At 40.9% G+C, this 25,005-nt stretch overlaps 2 protein-coding genes across 2 annotated transcripts in view; both read right to left on the bottom strand.

The window, feature by feature from the left end:
• grm2a (glutamate receptor, metabotropic 2a) overlaps positions 1-5,362 on the bottom strand; it is a 33,186-nt gene extending 27,824 nt beyond the window's left edge. Inside the window, exon 1 of the mRNA XM_031850149.1 lies at positions 1,535-5,362. The gene's annotated coding sequence lies outside the window, so the exon portion shown is untranslated. The remainder of the gene's footprint in view (positions 1-1,534) is intronic.
• A 6,832-nt stretch (positions 5,363-12,194) lies between these two features.
• Positions 12,195-25,005, bottom strand: part of tex264a (testis expressed 264, ER-phagy receptor a) — a 52,200-nt gene continuing 39,389 nt past the window's right edge. The window contains exon 3 of the mRNA XM_031850186.1: positions 12,195-12,710. Coding sequence (XP_031706046.1) covers positions 12,342-12,710 — 369 coding nt within the window. The 3' untranslated portion in view covers positions 12,195-12,341. The remainder of the gene's footprint in view (positions 12,711-25,005) is intronic.

Raw genomic sequence — 25,005 nt, forward strand, 5'->3', positions numbered from 1 at the left:
CTGAGAAAAAGCATTTCCTGCTTTGGTTTTTCTTTGCAGATAATGAGTGCACTTTTGCATTGCTTGTTCCAGAACTCTAAACATGCTGCTACCTAGCTCTGGTCGTTCATCACACAAAGTAATTAACACGGCTCCCCCGTCCACATGTTACACTGTCAACGAGTCCCCTTGGCATCAACTCAAAACAAACAGGTGAGGCAGACCGCAATCAGGACCGAGCTGCGGAGGGAGTAAAGGTCAGACAGCCTCACCTCCTCCTGTTACTTTTTATTATTTCTGAATTCAGATGATGGCTGCAGCATGGTCTTCTACAGTCAACATGACCTGAATAATTAACTGTAATCAACATCTTTAGCAGTGAGCGCTGGGCTCACACATTATGTGTCCTCAGTGTATAGAAGGAGGACATACACTGTTAATTTAATTCTATGGCTTGAAAAAATAAATGATCAGAAACTCATACCGTCATTCAAAGACGTTCTTTCTGTGTTAATTAATTAATTAACTGTGTGTTGGATGAACTGATTACACTGCATTCTGAGGGGGTTTCTATTGTGTTTTATCTGCTGAACATGCAGCACAGATGCCCCTGGGACTGGAGGAAACATCAACAGTACATTGTGCTTCCCTTATAATGACTCTGTCCAGCATTATCAACACAGCCTCTAAATATTTGCGCCTTGGGGTTTTCAATTATATTCCTCGTGTGTAAAAATGTATTTTGAACTCCTGATGTATTTATAATCGAAGAATTACAGAGAATCACTCCATCTATAGCCACACGTGCAAAATCTCACTGTTCTCATGCTAATTTACAACAGCATTATGCTAATCTGCACTGACGTTGGTCCATCAATAACGATTATTATTTTTATTTCGGGATGAAAAAGACAATAATGATAAAGAGTATTATTCATTTTCTGGGTATCCTCAAACTATTAAGAAATGACACCTAAGATTGAAACCGAACCAAATGATGAACCGTGTTTATGGAGACCACCTACTTCTATACAACGCCTCACAAACTAATTATCAAGTTTTTGACTTGATAATTAGTTTTATACTATTTTGCAATTTTTTATCATACAAAGTGTTTTGTCAAATGAGCGAGATCGGAGATATGGTGGTTGTCGTGTGCTGCAGAGCCTGTTTAGTAGTTTGTCAGCAGCCTCGCACATGTGGAGTGTTGTTCAGCGAGTATGGCTGTGTGAAATGTGATCATTATACGGTATATAGAAATCGTAAATAGTGTGAATAAAAACAAAACGAATATTGCCAGAAATGACAAATAACGCATATATTCCTCTATCCCCTTTGTCTTTAGATTACACAAATATACTTTAAGGATGTAAACTACAAGGGTGAGGTCAACTTCTCAACAAATTCAAACCTGAATACTAAAAGATTTCCCTCTCTAAAAACCATATCGCAGAAGTTCACAAAAAATGTACCTTCAGGCATCCAATGCACAAATCAGTCGATACAAAAAAAAAAAAAAACACACACACACATACACACACACCAAATATCTTACCCGCAGGGTTCCTCAGTTTCCAGCGCTGCCGTGTGATGAATGGAGCGTGCAAACCCAAGGCATATCCTTTGCAGCAGTGTTGACTTTTCTAAACCTAAAACCAACGTGGATGTGAACTACAGTGGTGCTGGAAGAATGAGTGAATGAATAAACGAGGCGAGTGTGTCGCTGCCTGAAGTTTGAACCGCGTGCAGCTGAGCCGCGAGGAGCTGTCCGTGGTTCTGAAAAAACCCACTCTGAAACTACAACGACGAGCCTGCCCGGATACCTGGAGGTCGGATCCTGCTGACAGCGGTTCAAAATTCACATCTCCTCAGCAAATGCAACTGACGCCCACTTCACTATTCTGATGGGGGGAAAAAGGCGTTCACGTTTTTGAGCATCAACTGTGGGGAAATATAAATATAAAGACCAATCTAGAAAAACAAATGTGACGTTTATGAGCCTGATAGGATGACAGATTAACGGCTATGGCGCGCAAGAAACCCGTCAATCGGACACAAAGTTAAAATTCTACCTGTTACTCAAGCAGGCTACGCAAAATCTTCAGTAACTGGCAATATTTTCAAAAAAGATCTTGTTCAGATGAGCCATCAACAAAGGAGAGCCTCAACTCTCTTTGGACACCTGGACAAAGGCGCGGTTGCTCCACGCATGAACAGTCCTGGAGATCGCAAACGAACATTATGTAATTTAGAGCATGGTGGAAAAGATTTCTTTCAGCCGCTTTGTTCTAGTTGGTAAGCTGTTGAATCGGATGCGGAGACGCTTTAAGGGTCGCTACCTTTATTTGTTCAATCGGTCAGGAGGGGGCTACAGTATATTATAATAACGATTCTTTAGAGACCGCTCATCTTCAGCGGCGGGAATTTTCTTTGGGAGCCGCAAACAAGTTGTGACACGGCACGGAAGAGTGTGAGGTCAGTCCCAGATGGCACCGCGATGCGCACAGGGGGACATGCACTTTTAGAGGGTGAGCTGTGACCCTTTCCTCTAGCGAAAGCAGCTTCAGACACGCAGTGGTTGAGCCCCCCCCCCGCCCCCACAATCTCTTTCCACGTGCAATGTAATGAGATTAATAATTAACACCATGGGAAGGCGATAGTCTACCCTATCAAAGCTGCACGACACCCCTGTGGGTTTCACAATTAATCAAATCATTTGTTGACCCAGTGTGTCATCGCAAGTCTCTTCCAGGCTGATGTTCATTTTTGCCTTTGGACAAAGGTTGTGGTGGCAGGATTAAAAACTGAAAGTGCAACAGGCATGTGGTGAGGGCATCTGTCCCCGCAGATGGATCACACCTCTGTCAGCAGTACAGCCACCAATCTCAGAGTCTAATCACAAGACAGACTGTCAGGTGGGATATTTTATAACTTGACTTCTCCCATGGTCTGAACAATCAGGGTAATATGTCCGTAGTATAGTTTCTAATGATTTGTTCTATAGCCAACTTCTATATTGCAAGAACAGAACAGTGTAAAGATGGAGGGTCAAATTAAAGCACACAACATGAAGTGTCTCAATAAGGGGCTCCTACACTCCAAGGTGCAAGCACTCTGCTGGAGGGACAATCAGCGTTCTTCCAAACGGTATTTTGATTTGTCACCTACTGTGTATCTTGTGCTATTGAGGATTGTGTTCTTTTCTGCACCATGGAAAAGTCTACAAATGTCAGCCCAATATCGAATTTTGGAGCAACATACAGACATTTGAGAGCTTATAATAATAACATACAGTATGAGGTATAGTGGTCGATATCCATTTTTCAAAATAAGGACATAAAATGAACATATAATATGTAATGTGCTTCACATTTTACATGTGATAAATTAAACTTGCTCTCGTGTGGACAAATTATGTAAGAATAACTTAAGTTTGTAAATGACCTCAAATGTATTATTTAATATATCTGTAATATATGATATTTATGTGATAAACCCATACCCACCATTATGTTGGCCCGAGCAGAAGCAAGAAGGATTTTTTCTCTCTCTGGTTGAGTTGATGGTTGATGGTGTAATACAGTGAAGTTACTGTTCCTACTATGGGTAAATGAAAACATTTGTACTTAAAGGTCACGATGCTCATTAAGGACCACTGGCTGTGTGGATATGTGTCCATCAAACAGTAATAGTGTGTTGGAGCCTATTCTTCCTCTGCTGCTGTACTCACAGCTGATTAAGCGACACAAATGCCAAACCCCTCATTCAAATGCTGCTTAGAATAACGCAGGTCCTGCTCAGGAGAACATTTTGTAATAGTCTTGAGTGTTTGTGCTTTCCATATTTGTTTTATTTTGTGCGCATTGATTCAATATTTTAATTGTGCCAGAGGAAATTGCTCCCTCAAGAAAATCTTAAAATAGCTTTACTGAATTTTCCGAACTGAAACATAAATTATATCATTATTGGCTCTTTCTTGAAAGTTTTTTTCTTTTATTCAGCTTCTGAATTCCATGTCCTTGCCTTTGAAAAAGCAGCAGCGGCAAGAGACAGTCATTACAATGTGAAACCATGAAAGCAGTTAGCGCACAAGAGAGAGCTTGATAAGGTATTAGGCGCTAGCTTTTAGACAACAATGTGTCCCACTGCCACCCACACTTTGTAACTTCTCTCGGTTGAGATACAGACAAATAAAAATGGATGAGAATTGTCCTCAGAGTAGAGCAGTAATGATGCGGCTTTGTTAAAAAAATAGCCTACATTCTCAGTCTTAATACAGACAACTGGATGGAATAAGGTCTTTATGATTTCTGTGTGCAACAAAATCTAAGCACAACTTCTTCCTGTCAACTTTACTTTTCATTTGAAAATGTTAATACAGACAGAAAGACACAGCCATGGCAATGTGCTGTACATTACTTGCAATGTCTCACGGCACCAACAATTTCAACCTACAAACATATCACAACTAGTCTCTGGAAGAGAGTGAATTTTGGCTACAAACAGAACTGTGGAGTGGTTCAACAAACCGACTATAGAGGAGAACATTACATTAAAAAACTAAAGCAATTATCTGAGCACAGTGAGACAACAAAGGTCTGTACACTACAGCATCCAAGTAGAAAAGTTTACACCTTTGAATTACATTTGAAATTATACTCCTGGTGAATTGGAGGCTACGGTGAAGTTACTTTACTGGTGTTGATGCAATCTTTTTCTCCCTCAGAGTTTTCCCCTGTGGGATATATATTGTCCAAATTGGAAAAAAAACATATACCACACTTAATAGGTCCATCAAAATGTCTACGTCATTAGCTCCGGCACATTCTCACCCCATCACTACTGCATATCAAGACACCAACACGTTACATAAAATCCTCAAACATGACCTTGAAAGTGGGGTACAATATCAACTTTCACACACGGGCAAGATTATGCTATATTATGCTATATTATGATCCAGGCATCGCTGTCCATCTATTTAAGTACATTTTAAACTGAAGTATCACCCCTGATCTGAACAGGAATGGCAGCGATTCACACAGGATTACAGTTTGAAATGAAATACAGAGTTGAACAAGTCTTGCCTCTCATTTGCTGCACACCATGTGCAGAGAAAATTAGGTTTACTCAAGAAGACTTCACCAAATTGTCATATCCTGATAGAGTCTGTTGTCCTATCTTGACAGAGTTTAAATATAGGATCGGTCATGATTTAAAAAAAAAAAATGACACCATAACAAAAAGTACAGGCTTCAAAAAAGAATTAGATGGCGCAGAAATAGGGCATGGTGGTCATGGCATGAACAGCTTTAGATCCACCAACAAGATTACATGACAGATAACCAGCGACAACTGAGAAACTCTCTAGCATGCCAGTGTTACATGGCCTCATCTCTTATCTCTTCATCCTCCTCCACCGGCTCCTTCTTCTCGGCCACCAGTTCAACCTCTTCTCTAGCTGCGTCTTCACCCTCGGGGACCTCCGCCTCTTCTCCATCTCCCTTCTCCTCCCTCTCTTCTCCCGCCTCCTGCTCCTCCTGATCCATGTCAAGCTCCTCAAAGGACGAGCCGCTGCCCATGGACTCGTTTGAGCCTCTCTCGCTGTTGTCCCTATGCTTAATGTCTTCATTTGCATCCATTACGTCCCTCAGAGGCAGGGAAGAAGCCAGGGAGGCGGCTGTGGAAGCAGCCAGGGATGTCTCTCTGCTGTCCCAGGGCACACCGCCGCTCACTGAGCTCACATCACTGTGGGAGTCTGCACCTGCAGCAACGCGGAAAAAAGACACATATAAAATAGGCTGTGTGAGCGTGCAAAAAAACAAACTACAATTAGAGGCAAGCAAAACTCAATTAGAGTGAACTACAGGTGTGCTGATTTATTATTAGCTAATTTGATTCCCCTTGGTGGCACTGTAAAGAAGCCATTACTACCTCCACAAGCGCACAATGAAAAATACAGTTTGAAATACCCTATACTGGTTACTGTACCTCCTAAATGTTCACCCCACATTAAAGAAGTATTGGACATAGTGAGTCTTAATCCAAGGTGTTGGACAAATTAACATTTTGACCCGAAAGTTATTACAATTTATCCTTTCGGACAATATTTTATTTAACCCAAAACCACAAATCAACATCATGGTGGCGCTAGAGGAATGGTCATGGGATTCATCCTCTAAAAACAGTGACTGTCTGTACATGTATTACATACAATCTATCCACAAGTTGTTAAGATGTTTCACAAAAAGATTAATTGTTGATATATTAGATATATATGACCGGATCAACTGAAGGACTGAAATTACCATTTAAAGCTAAAAAACATCATTATTTTCATATAGAATCAAAGGTTAATGATACATACAGTCACCAACATTAGCATTATGCTTTGTAATAAACCTCATTGTAGATGATGCAAAGGTGTAAAGATGTGTGTACAAGCATTATCTTTCTCTGTCACCCTTTGATCAAAGCTGGGCATAATAACGTTTGTGATATGAAACCTTTATGATTCTTTGGCCACTTAAAATTCACCAGATCGATATCTTTAAGTTACTATATTATAATGATACAAACCCCGCTGCCTTCGGCTTGAACATGGTTATTAAAGCTCTTTGGGAGTCTATGTGCCAGCTGAGCTCAGAGGAACCCCATTATTATTGTTAAAGAGAGAAAAGATCTTTCATATAACTCAAAGACAAGTCATAGCCATGTTAGCAACATTACTTGCATCTAACGTTCCTGTATTGTGCTACGCTACAGCTACCTTTGCAGAGAGGGAAGATTTTGCTGCGGCCGTCTGTAGCACATAACACATATCTGAAATCATCACGAACAACGTCCATTAGCTTAATTGATGGCGAATTCCTCACCCACATGCTTTCAGCCTAAACCTGATTCTAATTGCCCTTTGATCTATGATTCTCTGTTATCAAATAGCTATTCATTATCTCTTTCTACTGTTATTTTTAGGCATTTGTGTGTAAGTGAACTAGAAGGTAATTGCTGTAATGTCGTGAGCTTAAACACAGAACCTGCAGGAAAAGCCAGCAATATGAAAATCTTACAGGAAGGTTGAAATAAATCGTCAGGTAGTCCAAAGATACAAAAAATAAATAGCACAGCTGAAACACGGGACATACATGACAGGTATGAGGCCTTTGTTGCTTAAAATGCCTAAAATTACAAAAGGAAAATAGGAATCAAGAATTAAAATTGTAAGAGCACAACACGTCTCCCAACTACACAACAAATATTACTCCGTGAGCTTTAAACCGTTGGTCCTCCAGAAGACACTTCAGTGACTGGAGAATGTGACAAATGACAAAAAGCAGGTTTAAACCTCTGTGACAAATTCTGGGTTTAACTTTTTCCAATTTATGATCGTTATTGTATTATTTGACAATTTTGCCTCTCCCGTACTTGTGTAATATACTGACACTTTCCCCTTTTTTATATGGACTTAATATATCTTATTTGGTTTGAAATGAAATGAACAGCCTCCATATAAAGTGTCGTCCACAAATGAAATCTAACGAGTTGACTTGACTGTCCCACAGGACACGAACACACTATTGTCCGAGCCGTTTTTTCCTGCTGCTTTCACACTCCAAATAAATCTCATCCACACATCAAAGTGTGTCATCTGGGACCCAAATACAATAAACAGAGAGTCTCCGAGCTCCTCGCTGAGGTCAGTCTTTCTTTCTCATTCACTCGAATCTCAACATCACTCAGCAATCTAATTATCACATCCAGCAGATCTGATCCTGTCGGCAGTGAAGAATATCATAAATGGGAAGTCCATTTAGGTTATTTATAATATCCATTTATAGGCCTGTTGATTAGCTAGCAGGTCCAAACAAAACCACTGGGAATGGTCGTCAGTGGATCAGGTCTGGTGTGAATGTCATGCGACTGAGAAGTATTGCTTTATAATGCATATGGTATAGATGGTGTGTAGTTAGTGATTTATATTTCATTTGCATGTTGCAGTAAAAAGCACTTTTCCAGAGAGACTCATTTTACAATACAAGGAATTTTACAGGAAATAATGGGTCTATTTAGGGTAATTAGGTGGACAGCCCCCCAAGGAAGAGCCTCGGCACCCTGGACAATTTGCACCCCCTCTACAACTGCAAGCAAGTCCTGAAATTGGTACCCTGGTTGAAGCCAGCTGTGCCTCTGAAAGTCTTTTAGATAACATTTGCCTAAATTAGCTGCTAAATTGGGCCCATTGGGATTATTAGCAGCGAATCAAGGTCTTGTTCTTCCAACTGTTTGGAACAGAGGAGAGGATTTTTAAGGAGGTAATTAGAGACAGATAGGGCTGAGGCATGCTGAGAGTTTGGAGAATCAGAGTCTGAGTGGAAGGCGAGAGAAGTGCGACAATAAAGTGCATAAAGAGGTGATACAGTATATGGATCTTCTCGTTTACGAATTAGGGCTGGGAGGAAGAAGCATTAAAGGATACTCATCATAAGGTAAACACATGTATTCTCAATGTATTGTTGCACATGTGTGTCATGGTAAACAGTGTGTTTACATCCAAAATTTTGTGCAAATTTGGACAATATGATGTTATTAATTAAAAGGGCACCAGTCAAACCTCAAACAAACATAAATGACGTGGCAAACATGATGTAACTAGATTGACACTCGGAGAGTGCGGACCTCCGCCAAGACCAATCCTCTCCAAAAAATGTAATGGGTTCCTCTTTGGCCCGCATGCTACAGCCTTCCACCAAGTTTCATGAAAACATTTCCGTAATCCTGCTGACAAAACAAACCAAACTGAAAACACAACCTCCTTGGCAGAGGTAAATATGGTATTTTTGTTTGTTTCAAGTATAAATTTGAGGAAGGTTACGGCCTCCTCATCAATCCACACATTGATTTTTCTGTCTGCCGCTATTTTTCGTCTCAGATGTTGAAGATTTAGAGGACTTTCTCATGCTTCATGTCATCATTTATTCTGTTTCTATTGCACTTTATTGCATTTTGCTTTCACTGAAATGCCAAATTTAAAGTGTAGACTTTTTATATCTGATGCAAGGAAACATGGATGGAAACACACTTCATGTCTCTTAGTGAATGGTGTTAGGGCTCGTTGTATCACATTTAACATCAAAACACAGCCACATCTGATACCTCCCACAATCATCACACACTTTAATAGCAGGTTATTACATGGTGAAGTGTTATTATACCAAGATTACAAAAAAAAAAAATAGACATTAAGTAAAAGGATACCAATTTCAAATTAGTTGAACAAGCCTGCCATATTTAGTAAGGTTGTACCTTAGCTGGGTCCCATAAGTCCCCTGTGGCTTTCTGTGATGAAGATACCGTTTAACACTCCGGCTGGTTTGTGTCCTCAAAAGATTAACAACTCGCAGCACAAACAGTGGCTCCACTGTGATCACCAGATCATCATAAAAGTGTTCTCATTTTGTTTGAGTGTTTACTTGTTCTCAGTGTGCTGTGAGAACATGTTAAACAGGACAAACGTTCGGCCACCAGCAGAGTTTATGGTCAAGACAGTCTGTAATGTGGATACGGGAGTTGAGAGATGAAAAGTCGAAGGCAATCTCCGAGGTGCCAGAGCAGGATTTCCACCGCTGGCTTGCCAGACGAAGCTCAGATCCACTGATTGTTCTGTCTCTCATTGAGAAAGTTCAGCTGTATCTGGGAACAGAAACACACTCACAGTCTCCATTTCGGAGATAGCCCTAAACCTCATGTACTACACCAACGCATGATAGAAAGACACTCTGCACACAAATAGGAAGACATTCATACACCCACACATCTGCTTTCTTGTTGTCGTATGAACACATAATACCTGAGCTGACAAGAACAGCTTCTTCAGATTTAAAGACATTCAACTTTTCTTTGAAAAGAAACAAACAAGATAAGTTTACATTCTAATTTCACAAGTGGCTACAGCAAACTTTGCAATAGAAATTTAGTCACTCTTGAAACTCAATTTATGTTTCTGCTACCACCAAACACAATAGCTCCTTCTCAGCGCTCCTGTGAACAATAAAGAGGCCCTGGGTGTTTGCAAAGGAACATAACTACACACCCTTACACTTACACACCCCTTTAAACAGAGCCTAACGCATACGAGGATGCTTTTTGTAGCCAGTCATCTACATTGTGATCCCAAAGGCCTGTTTTTATCTAAAGCTCCGCTTCTGTAATATTACCACTACTTGATTCCATGTGATGAACAAGAATTTGGGTTTCACCATTAGGTTATTGATGGTTGATAGTAACTGTCTTTCAGGTGATTTTTTTTAATCAGGATATTAATTCTGTCTGACAACTCTGCATACTTACTGTAGTTCCGCCTTTAGCTATACCACACCCGTATAGCTAAAGGCGGAATCATAATCAGTTTTTATTTGTTTAGAATAGATAGAATAGAATAGAAACCCTTTTTATTGTCATATACACATACACGAAATTTGACCTCTGCAGTGTCTTGCTCAGGGACACTTCAACACGTGGCACATCCCAGTCGAGGATCGAACCGTTGACCCTGCGGTTACCAGACAACCCTCTTAAGCCAGTGAGCCACGGTCGCCCCTGGATACTGGATTGTTAGGTATATTGCATTTACATTAAATTCCTTTGTTTAGTAAGGGATGGTAATGATCTTATTTGGGATATTTTCATGTATAGAAGAAACCACTCGTAAACACCCCCATCATGGCATGTGTTAGACTAGCCACTGCTAACACTTGGATTTTTCTGCAAGAGCTGTTAACGCTCATGTCATACCCTTTCTGGAACTCCAGAAGCTGCTAGGCTTCACTTCACTGTATTTTCCAGCAAAATGGATCCAATAAAAGTCATTAAACATTGTGCTGCAGCTTGATGAAATTCATCATCTCATCTGAACAACTGCCGTGTTTGACTGAAGCTCCACTTTGATTAAAAGCTTGTGACGATCAACAAAAGTTTTGCAATTATTTAAATAGCCAAATTCAAAATCATAGTTTAAAATCATAGTTTAAAACAATCTCAAAATATATGGAGAAAGTGCTTCACGTCTTGTATTCTGAAGGGAGAATTATGGGTAAATGGACTTGTCAGAGCGCTTTACCAATACATTCACCCCCATTTACACCCATTCATACACTGACGACAGCGGCTACCATGCAAGGTGCCACATCCGGACTCATCAGGACTATCGTTCATACCCATTCAGATGCGTATTTGGGGTTAAGTGTCTTGCCCAAAGACACATCGACATGGACTAGCAGTGTGTGTGTGTGTGTGTGTGTGTGTGTGTGTGTGTGTGTGTGCGTGTGTGTGTGCGCGCACACTGGGGAAGAAAGACACCCTCGTTAAAAGATTACAAAAACATGCACGATCAACTTAATTGTATCTGAATTATCATAGTGAAATTTTATCCAGCACTTTAGTCCGTTCTTCTTAACTTTCTCATTCGTTAGAAAAGCAAGCCATAATCAAAACTTTGTCACATTCTGGCAATGCTGACAAACTATTTTATAGTTGTAAATAGCCTCGACTCTCAGTTCAACAGATTGTCTTCTGACAGCATACAGCTGAAAATTGTGCTGTTGCTGTCTGAAGAAAGCGTTTTTACCTGTCTCAGGCATCGCCATTGTGTTTCGATGGCGACCCCAATCTAAATATGAAGAAGACCAGTGAACATGTACAGATCATGTAAGACCTTCTTCCGGATACGTCTTCTACATTTAAACTGCGTTTACAAGGGATGTAACATAATCTAAACTCAGTATGACAGCACCTGATGTAAATAAGCCCACCTTCACCCACTCCATCCCATCGAACCAATACAATCTTCTTTCTCTAGTGATCTGTACAAAGACAATGTCAATACTGCCTTCAGGTCCCGCATGTTTGAAAGAGTAATAGCGGCAGAGAAGACATTGTGCTTGCAGACACATACTTGCAGTGACAGAGTCCCATATATCACATGTCATCTGTGTAAAAGTTGCCACATATTTTCTGTTTTCTTCCAAGCTGTAGTCTCAATAGAGCAGAAACCTGTGTTTCTATCAACAAGCTTCATCAGGCTGCAATAAGATGAAATAACAAATAAGGACAGAAAACAACTGCCATGTGATGAGATGAACCTTTTTACTTTTTGAAGTTTTTGCTTTGAGTGAAACAGACATTTATTTTAGTATCTGGACTTGTTTTTATTGGGAAAGTTTTTTGAGTCAATCATTAATATATAGTACTAATGAGGGCTCAACAGTAACAACAGTGTTTGGTTGGAATTAGTTAGACTCACCACATGTAGACTGTGGGTATAAGTCTGTCATTGGCTACATTCTGCTCCCCTTTTGCTATCTGCGCTATTTTGCAAGGGCACCGCCGCTGAATCCTGTGTTTAGCGCCGCTAAGACGAATGTGATTGGGTTAAAGAAATACAAACAAGCCATATTATACCCCCTTATACCAGAAAGATAATGTGTGGAGCCAGACCTTTCTTTAGCGCTGAACACAGCGCTGTGAAGATAGGTCTGGGTTGTATGAACAAAGTACACATTACCTGTAATGTCAGTTCCCCTGTCCTCATCAGAGTCCTCTTCTTTAACATCCGTTTTCACCTCCTCCTTCATCTCTGGAACAAAGAAGTCTGTCTGGCGAGACAGTGGAACCATATATTTGATGACATCTTGGCTACAGATCTCAATAGTCGGGAATGCACACAGCTTCCTCTCCTGTGAAGGAAAAAAAGACAAAGTGGACAATTAGATGTATAACATGAGGCATTGTTACACAGTTTGTACAAGTTTGCACAACACAGCTTTACAAACTTTTACAGGTCCCTCATACCATGAAGGTGTTAACCTTTCATAATTACATCGTGCTGGGATTGGAAAGAAAAAGAGACGAACATGAAAGTTATTATAAACTGCGACTAGTGTTCAATCACATGAAAATAACTAATCAGATTAAAGTAGAAATTCGTGGAGTGTGCACATGAAAGGTCCCGCCATTCTGCTCGGTCAACTGCTTCATACTCGCACACTCAATAACACGGACAACGTGATAGAATATCTCAGACAAGCAGAAAATATCAGACATATGTAGCTTTGAAATGTCTTCACTTTGCTGACCTAACACCATTTCTTTGGCCCGTTAATATGGAAATGCCCACCCGTGTGAGTCCATTAAAGTTGCATTACCATCCACATCTATGTGCCTACACTTGCACCCTCCTGTGGAGTGTGCAACAAGTGGAGAGTTTATGAATATTATAGCATATTTCCTCTAAAGAGGACATAAACCGTGCATCATTTTGCTTTATGCTTTTGTATCGTCCTTAAGGTATTGCAGAGACGTGAGCTCTTCGATGGTCCGTCAGAGTGCAGCAGGAGGAGGCCTGGGTGAGCTGCACGGCCCGGTCTCAGCAATGATCGGCCGCAAAGTGACACATGAATGCAGGAATTAATTAATGAAGCAGTTTCTCCAAGACTCCATTGTCTTTACCAGATACTGAACTTGCTCTAATAATATTTGCAAAGTAAAAAGACTGAAGGTTTCATTTCTATAAAGTTGCTGCTGGATAAATGTGTTCCACTTCTCTTTGTTTGGGATCTCCTGTGGTTTCTACATCATATAGTTATGTTTACAGATAGATCACACCCTACAATGCAATACAACTCCCTTTATTGGAATTGTTATGCTCTCGTGGTCGGCCCCTCTCTGCGTGAACGTTCTCAGAACTGCACAAATGTCTCGTCTCTAAATTGAAGTGAATGTATAGACCTGTGATAGTGCCATGGCTGTGTGACAAATATGTCTATTCTGGGCTATTCCGGGAGGGCAAATACATGTTAGATGGTCTCACACCAGTCAGTCAACTGACTCATTTTCCTCTGGGTCAGGGTGATTCTAGGCTGATTGATTGGTTTTAATTTAATCCTCTGCAAAATAAGACTGTGGGAGCTGGTATGAATCACCTGGCTGCCACACATGGGGGCTCCAGCCCCAGAGCTACCTATGCAAATGAGTGCCCATTTCCTTGAACCTGCTCCGATAATGAGCAGGGAAATCTAGACAAAGACATCTCTCTCACACACACACACACACACACACACACACACACACACACGTCTCCAAGGGATACTGTCATAGACGAGAGAAAGAAAACAGCATGTGAGAAAGATATATACCAATATATGTGTGTGCTTTACTGACAGAGACATTTCCCTTGTTAAAACAGTAACTTGTTCATAATTATCATATTCTCTCTGTTAAACCCTCGTGCCAGCAGGGACTGCAGGTTTTCCACCAGAGACTATATCAGGTGAGTTTACTAATTAACACACCATTGCTCTCCCAGCAAAAGAGGAACCACGAGTAACGTAAGTGTACTGTAATTGGTCGAACCCATTAGCCAATGCAGCACCGACAACCACTGTTTTTGAAAAACCCTTAGCCGTGTGCACAACAGGCAACACAAAACACAGACGACAACTCGCAACTAAATCAATGGGAGACAATAAAAGGACAAATGTGACACTGAAGTGCAGGAGTTAACTTATTCATGAGTACCCACCCACTGAGCCAAAGAACGAGTGAGAGCCGCTGCTAAGCAAGCTAACCCGGTCGCATAAAGGCAAACCCAGTCGCACACCCACTGAGCCAAAGAAGCCAAATTGCAAAACATCCTTATGTGACGGCTATTTTGTTTGAGTTTATGATCGTGGCATGTAACAGAGTTGTTATTTATTCTTATGTCACAATAAGAGAGAGCTAAGAGAGTCTGGAGATGTGCCCGGCTTGCGTCACTTCAAGGTATTTTAATAAACACCAAGGTGTTTGTTAAAATACGTCCGTCCCTGCAGGTATTTTCTAATGTTTGATCTGTGATTAATAATTTCAGTTCCACTTTCTTTTGATATCCAGAGTTTCCCTTTGATGTATTTCAGAGAACTCTGCGACTCCACATGTGACTATTAGGTTCTTTCTTATCACATTGTTAACATGATGAATTGCTTCAAAACAGATGGTAATTTATACATATTTTTCCCAGTTTAGAAACAGTGTCACTGTTTAAAACCTGTATACAAACCCTGCATATAAACAAACTACCATACAACCTCTTCAAATATTACAACTATAATTAAAGCTTTTTTCTGTATAAAAATTACAGCGAATTTCTAATGGTACCACAAATAAGATAAGCTGATGAAAGCAGGTCTCATTTCACTGTCCAGCAATCCATATTTTCTCTCACCAGGGAAATGAATAAAGAAATAGACGATAGATTAACTGTTCCCATCATAATAAAAACTCACTCCTGGCATGCGTGTTTTAATTATACGACCAGCAAGATGTTCCATTTCCTCCCGGTGCCCTTTTCTGGCCTGAGCCTACGTGCCTACTCTCTGATTGGGTGCCATCTATTTCCCTATAGCCTATCATGGAGTCAACAAGCATCCACTTAACCTGCCTCTGTGTCCGGGAGCTGCTAGATTTTAATATGTGCTTTCCTGCGGGAAACGAAGGCGGATGAGACTGAACAGTCTAAAAAGCAGGTCAGTCGTTCCCCGCTGCCGCCTCAGAAGAGACTCAGTCCCACTTATTCTCTCCTCACTGATCCATCATCCAGCAAAGAACCAGCAAGTGAACAACCAGTTGGTATCAGCACCATTAAACTACAGACCATTACCTGTTCCTAAATTATCCTTACAGTGGTTCTACAAAATGGGTCACTTTCAGTCCTGGCTCTCCTCTCTATGTTATGCAACCTCGCTCTTAATAATTAATGACCTTGCTGCACTGTAGTGTTTTGTCTATTAAACATGTTACATTTGAATGGGTGGAGATTAAGTAATAGATGGAGAATATGAGATCCTTCTTTTGTATGAAAATCACACTGCCTTTCATTTGAAGATAATATTCCCAAACGTATGGTGTTGCACCTGCAAAAAAATGATCATTGAACATCATATATTTTTTAATTATGTGCAATCAAGCGCTAAAAAGTATACAGGTTTTAATTTCAACCAAAAACAACAACACCTGATTCCATTGCTGTATGTCATAACAGCATCCTAATTAGAGAAATCAGAGAGTAGTTTACTTTGTGAGCCTCTCTAAGCACCACTTGAAGTAATATTTATCTCTTTAGTATTCTATGGGTTACATGACAGGTTTGAGAAATTGATGGGAGGAGTTTTGCACCAGTCTGAGCAAATACCTTGATTTTATTTCAGGTATTCAATTTGTTCTGAAACCTGCTCTGAAGTGCGTCAGCCATAACTATCAAGTATTATTTAGAAACAGATATCAAGTGGAGGCAAAGCAGGCAGAAGAAACAGGCAACAAGAAGGACAAATTACAACTCTTCATCACAACCTCTGAGATTCATCAAAAATGGAACAGAGAATAAGAAGATCTAAGGAAGCATTTTAGTTCAAAAACAAGGTGGCAGGATGTGGTTGGTGGTTAGAGGTCCTGTTCCATATTTAGAAGCTCACAGATTTGATCCTCACCATGTCCATCAATAGTCACATCCTGCCAGTGTCCATGAGCAAGACAGAAAACCAAATATCTCTTTAATTGGACTGTTAGCAACCTGAAAAAGAGTGACAACTAGAAAATGCATGACGTTTAACTGCACAAATTCTTTCATTACTTTGCACAAAAGCTCGTCCTTCCATCTCATTGTTGTCACTGCCTGAGGCAAAGTCAGCATGGACTGCTTTACTCTTCATCTATGTCAAAGTCAAGGACCAAAGACTAATCAGAAAATGCAGGCTGTTCTCATACATACACTGTTCGTAGCTATAGCTATGAAAAGAAAGCACCCTTATTCGTATACAAAATCAATTTGTATGTATTGGAATGAGACTTTATTCCAGGCAGAACATAAAAAAGGCAAACAGTCCTGGATATGCACACATGTAGAAGTCCACTCAGTGGAATGCCAAGCCGTCAGGGGAGAAGGCAGACAGAAACCAGAGGAAGCAAAGGCAGAATCTCTTGGTCGGGGACAGAAGGCCGAGTCGTTTATCGGGGCAGAAGCCAGGCGGAGAAGTCCAAACAGGCAGGGTCGGCAACAGGAAAACAGTCGGAGGGTAAACGCGGGAAAGTCTGGCATACAGCGGAGAACGATCTGGCAGTGAGTGTGTGTGAGACTGGGGTCTAAATAGTAGGTGCAGCAGAGTGAGCAGGTGAGAGTGATTGAGCTGATGAGGTGGGTGTGACTAACAGGTGCACTGAATGAGCTGATTAGGTGAGTGAGCGATAGAGTGACAGGAGAGAAGGGGCAGAGCTGTGACATAAAGTATATTTTGTTGTCTAAAACGAAATGATATTTTCCTAAACTCAACCAAGTGGTGCTGTTGCCTAAACCCGAACAAAGTTGTTTTCTGTGAAGAAGGAAGTTTATTTGGAAAAGACTGTATGCATAATGATATCATAATAATTATTGCATTTCTTGGTTTTGGTCTTGTCCTGTCTCGTCTGTCCATTAACCGATTTTGTCCACAAAGAATCTAGTTTTAATTGCTGTCTATATAACCATGAAGTTTGGTTTGGAAAAATAAATTGATGAGCTTGTGTAATGTACAGCAGCTTTGTAACCAAACTGAGAAGACCTCAGAAGAACGTCCCTTGACATTTTGTTGATTATTATATCTACCATGATTAAGACACAATGAATCTCTGATGTCTTGCTGTATCCTGGAAGGGTTGTATTTTAATTTTAATTGACTGGATAGACAGAAACAGTAAAGAATATACAGGATCTCAGAAAGAGTGAGTGAGAAAGAGCTGTGAAGTTAATCAAGCAAGTAAATGCGCAGGAGAGAGACATAACCAGCTGTGAGACCGTCATATAACAGACCGAAGGACACAGGTTAAAGCATAAGTTCTGCTAAAATGCCCTTGACCAAGACACTAAATCTCCTGCACCCCCAGGGTACGACTCTATAGTTCACCTTGTACCTTCAGTGGAAGATACAAGCAGTAATTTCCCACTAAATCAATAAAAGCATCACATTTCTTACTATTATTGCTCACCAAGCTGCCTCACAGGAATACTGTAGTATACTTGCAATTATAATAATCAAAATGAGCTTCATCATCTTCACAAATCTTCCCATTTAGTTGACAGAACCCAAACAGCTTCTCACAGATGCAACCAAATGAAACCACATGAAACCACACTACTGCACTTTAGAGAAAGATGGAAAAACTAAATTGAACAAACTCATTGTGTGGAAAATGTTCTACTCATACCGAGACGCAACACAATTTTCTGTCCACAAAAGCAAACAATTGTAAGGAAGTGTTGCTAAAGACACTTTGTTTAATTGTGAAGTTCATGAAATGGTAATGTAAGTAGGAATGTAATCTGGAATAATTAGGATAACTGTCTGAGAAAAGATGCTCGTGTGTGTGTGTGTGTGTGTGTGTGTGTGTGTGTGTGTGTGTGTGTGTGTGTGTGTGTGAGAGAGAGAGAGAGAGAGATGGGTTGAGGGGGACAGAAATGGACAGATATGGGTGAGGGTCTCATGGGGTTTTACAGTGTCTTTGACCTCTCTGGCAGCTGCTCCAATAGAAATACCAATAAGAGGAAAGTAAACCACAACAACACCCCTGGAGCTTGATTTACTGCATCACTTAACTAACCATCAAATATAAACATGGCTATGGAGTAACTGAACCATAAGTACAGCAGGAGAGCTCAATACTGACACGCTATGTTGTATTGCAGCCTTTCATATATGAAATGTATTCAGTCCTCTCAGATCTGGTGAATAACACTGACGCAAACAATCTTCCACTTCCAGATGTGGCTTGAAAGACACGACATCAAGCAGCCGTTTTCAGAGATCGGTGCATTAGCTTGGCTCTTCTTTCAATGTCACATCTCTCTACTCTACTAAAAAAAAGCGATAGGAGACGATGGAGAATCTCACTCTTACAACGTTGAGGGGGGAAAAAGGCAGCAAATATCAAGAGGTCTGACTGAAACTGTGTTTTTGGAGATGTACTGTAGTGTTTGTCTTAAGGATTCAACTTAAACAGTGTGTGCCGATGGGTGGATATGCTACTGACAATGTACCCTGCATCCTTTTTAAATAAATGTTGTTCTTATTTTCTCATCTCATTTATAATCTTTACTGCAACAACAATAACGAGATTTAATCAGATGGTTGACCATTTCTCAAAATACATTCTCAGTGATCTATGTTAATGGTACATATACCAGATTTTGGTGTCATTCTCTCAAAACGGAAGAAGAGCGTTTTTTTCCCCACACAACAGTTTAGCATTATAGTTCAACCACCATACATGCAGGAATCAATAACAGAGAGAACATACATAATTTCTCATCACCCTCTCCAAAAACTTGATGATACTTTGTTACAACAAGTAAAAGGATTGTGCTTTTTTGTTACAACTAGAAAGGCACCCTCCCGCTATTACTTTCACTATTTTAGGTTCATCACTCTCTTCACCACATATAAAACTCAGCTGGACACCGAAGGTCCTGTGGATTTGTCTAGGAGACGTCAGAAGGTATTCTTGGAAATTCAGAAAATCACTAACTTAAATTTAAGTAGGCCAAGCAGGCGGAAGAAACACGTAGGTAACAAGAAGGCAATGACAACACTTTCTCACAACCCCTGAGATTCAGTGGGAATCAACTATGGAGCAGAGAATAAGATCTAAGGAAACATTTTCATAAAGATGGCAGGGTGGAATGGCATTTAGGGGTACTGCTGCATATCCAGAAATTTGTCACACCTTTGATCCTTAAAATGAGCAAGGCAGAGAACCACTACTGCCTCTTTAAATGTACTGTTAGGGACCTGAAAAAGAGAGAGAATAGAAAAATACCTCCTGAACCAATGCATGTGATTTCACACCGCTTACCACGGAACTAAAACACAGACAAATGTAGGATTGGATTAATATAAATTACTTTATTTCAGATTAAAACTGAAAATTGAAAAATGAGAAAAGTTGAAATGCAGCATGTTTGTTGTGCTTCCATAATAGCTCCTATAGGCCACTTGGTCAATTGGTCTGGAGTCCTGGTCTATAATGGTTAATGTTAGCTAACCCAATGCTACGTAGCCAAAAGGTAACGAATGAGCTGCGGTGCCAATGCTCACAGGTTTGATTGAAAGAAAATAGTTCATGCTGCTTCCGTGCTGCTCAAAGTTGTTCCTATTGGAGGAAATCATCAATTGAAGAAGAAGATGATGAGGTATAGCTTGAGGAAAAATATGCACACCCAAAAATTTAATTACAACTCAGCATCACAGGTTGATAACACCTAAAAGACTATCCGACAATGGATTTCTCCTTCAAACGGCCCTGACTATCATTTGAAGAAACTACTGATCCTCCGACAGAGAAAGGTGTCGTCTTGCCAGCAGAAAGAATAAGTGACAGCACACCTCCCCCATAGGGGAGAGAGGTGAGATATGGCTGAGGAGCGGTGGTGAATAATGAAAGGAAGACGGAACGTTCATTCAGTCCTGTATTCACAGTCACAGCCCCCAACTAGCATGGACCCTACGGAAATGTATAGAAAGACCCTAGCCCATGCCTATGGGTGTAAGCCACACACAAACATATGGACACACTCACACACATCTATTTATAGGTGGATGATTTGTCATCCTGGTCCCCAGGCACACAAATAGGAAAATGAATACAACAGACGGGCAACTCATGGTGACAATCCCCTGAGTTGTCTCTCTCCCCTGTTCCATTTACTCCCACTGCACTAATACAGCCACCCTCCTCACACCCACCATAACCTCTTCCTCCCCTTCCTATCTGTGGAAAGAGACAAAAACTCTACTTCACACCTCGGTAGAGGTGTCCAATTCAGACTGTCCCTTATGGTCACACACTTCCCGAGAACAGTGTATTTTCATTCTGCCTGCAGTGGGGCTATTTTCTGCATCTGTCTCAACAAGCCCAGGCCTCCTCCATCTTGCTTCCAAGACCTAGTGCAAGGGTGCAAAGGTGTCTGTGGGTGGAGGTAGCGGAGATCTGAGGGCTGAACATGCCTTTGCTATAAAGGCTGTGGAGCTGGAGGAGGGCAAGGCAGGGAGATGGGTTTATTGCAACCTCTCCATGCACCCGCACAATCAATAAGCAGAAATACTTGATGAGCTTCAAGTATAGTGACTCTGTCAGCAGCTGCTGTGGTCTCCAGAGAACTTCCACAATTGATCTGGTGTGCTGGCGAGAGGCAATAAGAGCAGCCGGTCCCCCAACTTTGGATTACAACCCCAGTCAGTCATGGTTTATGTTTACGTTTGGCATTGTGCACCTGGAATGCTCAGAAGCTGGAAATTTCAATTGTCTCGAACACAGCATCAGTGATATATGATGCTGCAACCTGAGAGTTTTGTTTTCGTCTTTGTTGTTCGGACCCTTTGACTTACTGCACACGTGTCTTAGAAATAGTCTTCTATTCAGCTTTTGAAAACTGACTTTTTTAAACTTATTTTAATTGTTTTGTGTACATCCAGGAGGCAATCTTCAGTTCTGTCGAGTGAAGCCAATGTGGAAGTGTCTTAAACTTGCATTCTCGACTGACCAGCAGGGAGCGACTACTCTGGTTGTAGACTCCGATTGAATGGAAGTCTATGAGAAAATGACCCTACTTCTCACTTGATTTATTACCTCAGTAAACATTGTAAAGGTTGAGTCTAAATCGCTAGTTTCAAGTCTTCTTCAAAACAGCATGAGGTTCATTGAGTAAATTATGGTCCAGTTTAGAATAAAAAGGCGATAAAGCAGGGTATGTTCTAGGGCGGGGCTACCTTGTGATTGACAGGTCGCTACCGCTACCAGAGCCGTATACGCCGTCTCTACGTCACTCTTCCGCAGTCCAAATATGGTTACTTACGTTCAATGGTTGAGTTTTCAGAGGCGTGGATTCTCATTTTACATGATGTTTAGGAAATTAGGTTACTACAGAAAAAACAACAATAACCAGTTTCTTTGCTTGCGCGCTGAGTGAGATGTAGAGTTCCTTCTGAGCTCTAAATGCAGCCTTCAAGTAGGAAACTTAATGTGCCTTCAAGGCCTAAAGTAAACACTCACTAAAAAGCAAACAATGCCTTTACAGCAGCCATGAGATTTCCCTCACAAAAGTGATTCAACGGAAAGCACGAGGCCATTAAGAAAACCACTGGAGAGGTTTGCAGTCAATTAGTCCTGGCCATTAAAAGCTCAAAATTCAGTGAACCATTGCATGAAAAGGAAGCTATGGAGATACATGAATATTGAGATCTTAATCTGTGAGTCTAATGTTAGCGATATTCACATCTATATTTTAATTAGACACAATTAGAAGGAGGGGATGTGGACAGTGGCTGTGTGACGGAGAGAGACTGGACTATCTATTATTTTTTCCTGCAGGCATCTCATGTACAGAGCACCGTAAATATATTCCACATAATAAGTCCTCAACACATCGCTGCAGTGTCTTTGCACCTGGAGGTGGGACCAGTGGGACTGAGCAATTATAGTGAATCATTTCTGACCTCGCAGGGGCTTAATTCTGCAGAAGTGGCATTTTGTTCATTTTCAGCCGGTAGAATGAAGCTCACAAAAACACAAAACCTAATTGTGTCTAAGTCACCATGGCAACCGTAGAGAGACATGTGCAGCCAATTTCCATATGTGCATCTTGTCCAGACATAATTAAAAGTTAAGAAAGGCAGCAGAAAAAGACAAGTATTGCGGCCAAAAGAGGTGTGATTAATGAAGCAGTAATTAGTTCCGTCTAGTATTATGTGAAAATGGCTAAATAATGAATTGACAGACAGACAAAGAACAATGAGTGAAAGAAAAGACCTGCACAGAATAGAAAAGACATTATGGGGGATGAAAATCATTCCTTCCAAACATTAAAAATCCTAATCAAACGAGAGCAACAGCATTTTTTTGACCAGGATTCACATCATCTAATGTCCTTCGCAAAGTCCTAGTGAGCCTGGCCTTGTAGCCCTAGAAATAAGTCATCAAGCATTCTACCACCTCTCTATAAATAAACCACGGGTACCTATCCTTGGCATTCACACAGGAAGAGGGCAGCTCAAAGCACACATCTGACCATGGTGCACTCACAAAATTAAATTCAACTGACAGGAAGAAATAGAAAAAGGCCTCTTGAACCTTCATTTTCTCTTCAAATATTCCATGAATTTGCATTAAAGTAAACTTAAATTACAATATCTGCTGTCTTTAATATTTAATTGATCCCATGTTTTTTTTTTAACAGCATCATTACGTCAAATAGAAAATTCTAGATCTCTGGTGCATCCTTTTATGCCCACACACATTTCCCCATGACACAACCTGACACATTTGGTATGTTTGGTAACCATGGCCCCTTGAGCAAACATTTTAAATTAAATTCTGTGTGTTTGAACAAGACTGCATGCCTTTCTGAAAGCCCTGCCACACAGACTGGTAACTGGTAGAACTAATTGTCACAAGTCTCAGCTCTTCTTCTGAGACAGTAAAGTCCCTGTCTTCCTGTCTTTACAATTTTTCCCCTTACTCTTTTCCTGGGCATGCGGGTGATTGAAAAGCCCCAGAGCAGAACACTAAGACTTCAAAATCCTTCTTGTGTCTTGGAGTTCAACGCGGCATCTCCTTAACTAGAAAGCCTAGAGAGCTGAATCCAGGACTGGGATGGAGAACTAAATCCAAAGCATTTCACAGGCCCTGCCAGGTCATGTTGATCATCAAATGGATCCACAAAGCCTTGAACATTTGCAGAGTTGAAACAGAAGAACTTTTTGCATGAAAACCATGTGCCTGTGCTAAATTTCGAAGCAAGCCAACCTCATGGTTGCACTAGAGGTAAAGTTAGCGGATGACCAATGGCATCCCGCATGAGCAGAGTGGTGGAAAGACAGAGCCATCATTGGAGCCAATCCATCAGCATGGCTAAACGACAATTACAATTGTGAGAAGAGCATGCATTGATTAGCCCACAAAGAAGCGAATACGACTTCCTCATAGACTCTATCTGAAAACCTACAACCTTTGTCCAGAGGAGACGTGAAGCAGAAAAAAAAATACAGAATTACAGAATTTGTATCCAATCAGATTACAGAAATCCCAGAAATGTTGGGTAAAACATAAACTCTGCTCCTCGTGAATGGCTTCATATTCAGGGCACATTGGGTTGAAAAACGAGGCTGAAGTCTGAATGGTAAGCTACAAAATTCTGCTGATAATTTCCTGCTGTACACGCCTATCTCTACTCTGAATATGAGCCAATGTGACACCCATCACATCACATAGTCCTCAAAGCAAAAGTATTGCCAATATCTAATTATGACACAGTCAGTACTAATAGGAGTTTAATTTCCTTTGAGTCATTCAGCCCCCCATTAACCCCCATACTGCCAACAGAGTGGTCATCAAGAAGGCAAACAGACTTCACTTCTATCGCCACAATCAATGTGAGTAAAACAGAGAGAAGCAAACAGGAAACCGGGACAGATCCTCCGACTAATGGCATGGTTTTTAAGAGGTACCAAAGATAACAATTTGTTCCAGCTCCACGCCTTCATCCCCAAAGACCAGGGGAAAAACACAGGGAGGGATGATCCGGTGTCAGCTTAAAGACAGAAGCTATTGGATCCGGGTTAAAGTCGCTTTAGCCCTGCTGCTGCCCACGGGGCAAGAGCCATGTTTAAACCATATAGGCCACCCTCTGTCAGTATGGCACGACGGCAGCCTAATGGTTACAATTAGCAGTCCCTTCTGCTGACAGAGCCCCTATGTGAATGCCCCCTCTGTGCTCCTCTCAGCCTGATCCTGCTCTAATGACTGTGTTTTATGGGTGCAGTGAAAGAGAAACAAAAACCAAAAGATGGAGCAGGAAGGTGAAGAATACAGGAAGAACACATTTACAGAGCAAAAAAGAATAAAAGACAGAAGTTGAAGATTAATCTCACAGTTGAAAGAGCTTTGAGACAATAACAGAGAATGTGACTCTTA

Source organism: Anarrhichthys ocellatus, unplaced genomic scaffold, assembly GCF_004355925.1.
Source record: "Anarrhichthys ocellatus isolate YVR2014 unplaced genomic scaffold, GSC_Weel_1.0 scaffold1, whole genome shotgun sequence".
In the NCBI taxonomy this organism is placed as follows: domain Eukaryota; kingdom Metazoa; phylum Chordata; class Actinopteri; order Perciformes; family Anarhichadidae; genus Anarrhichthys; species Anarrhichthys ocellatus.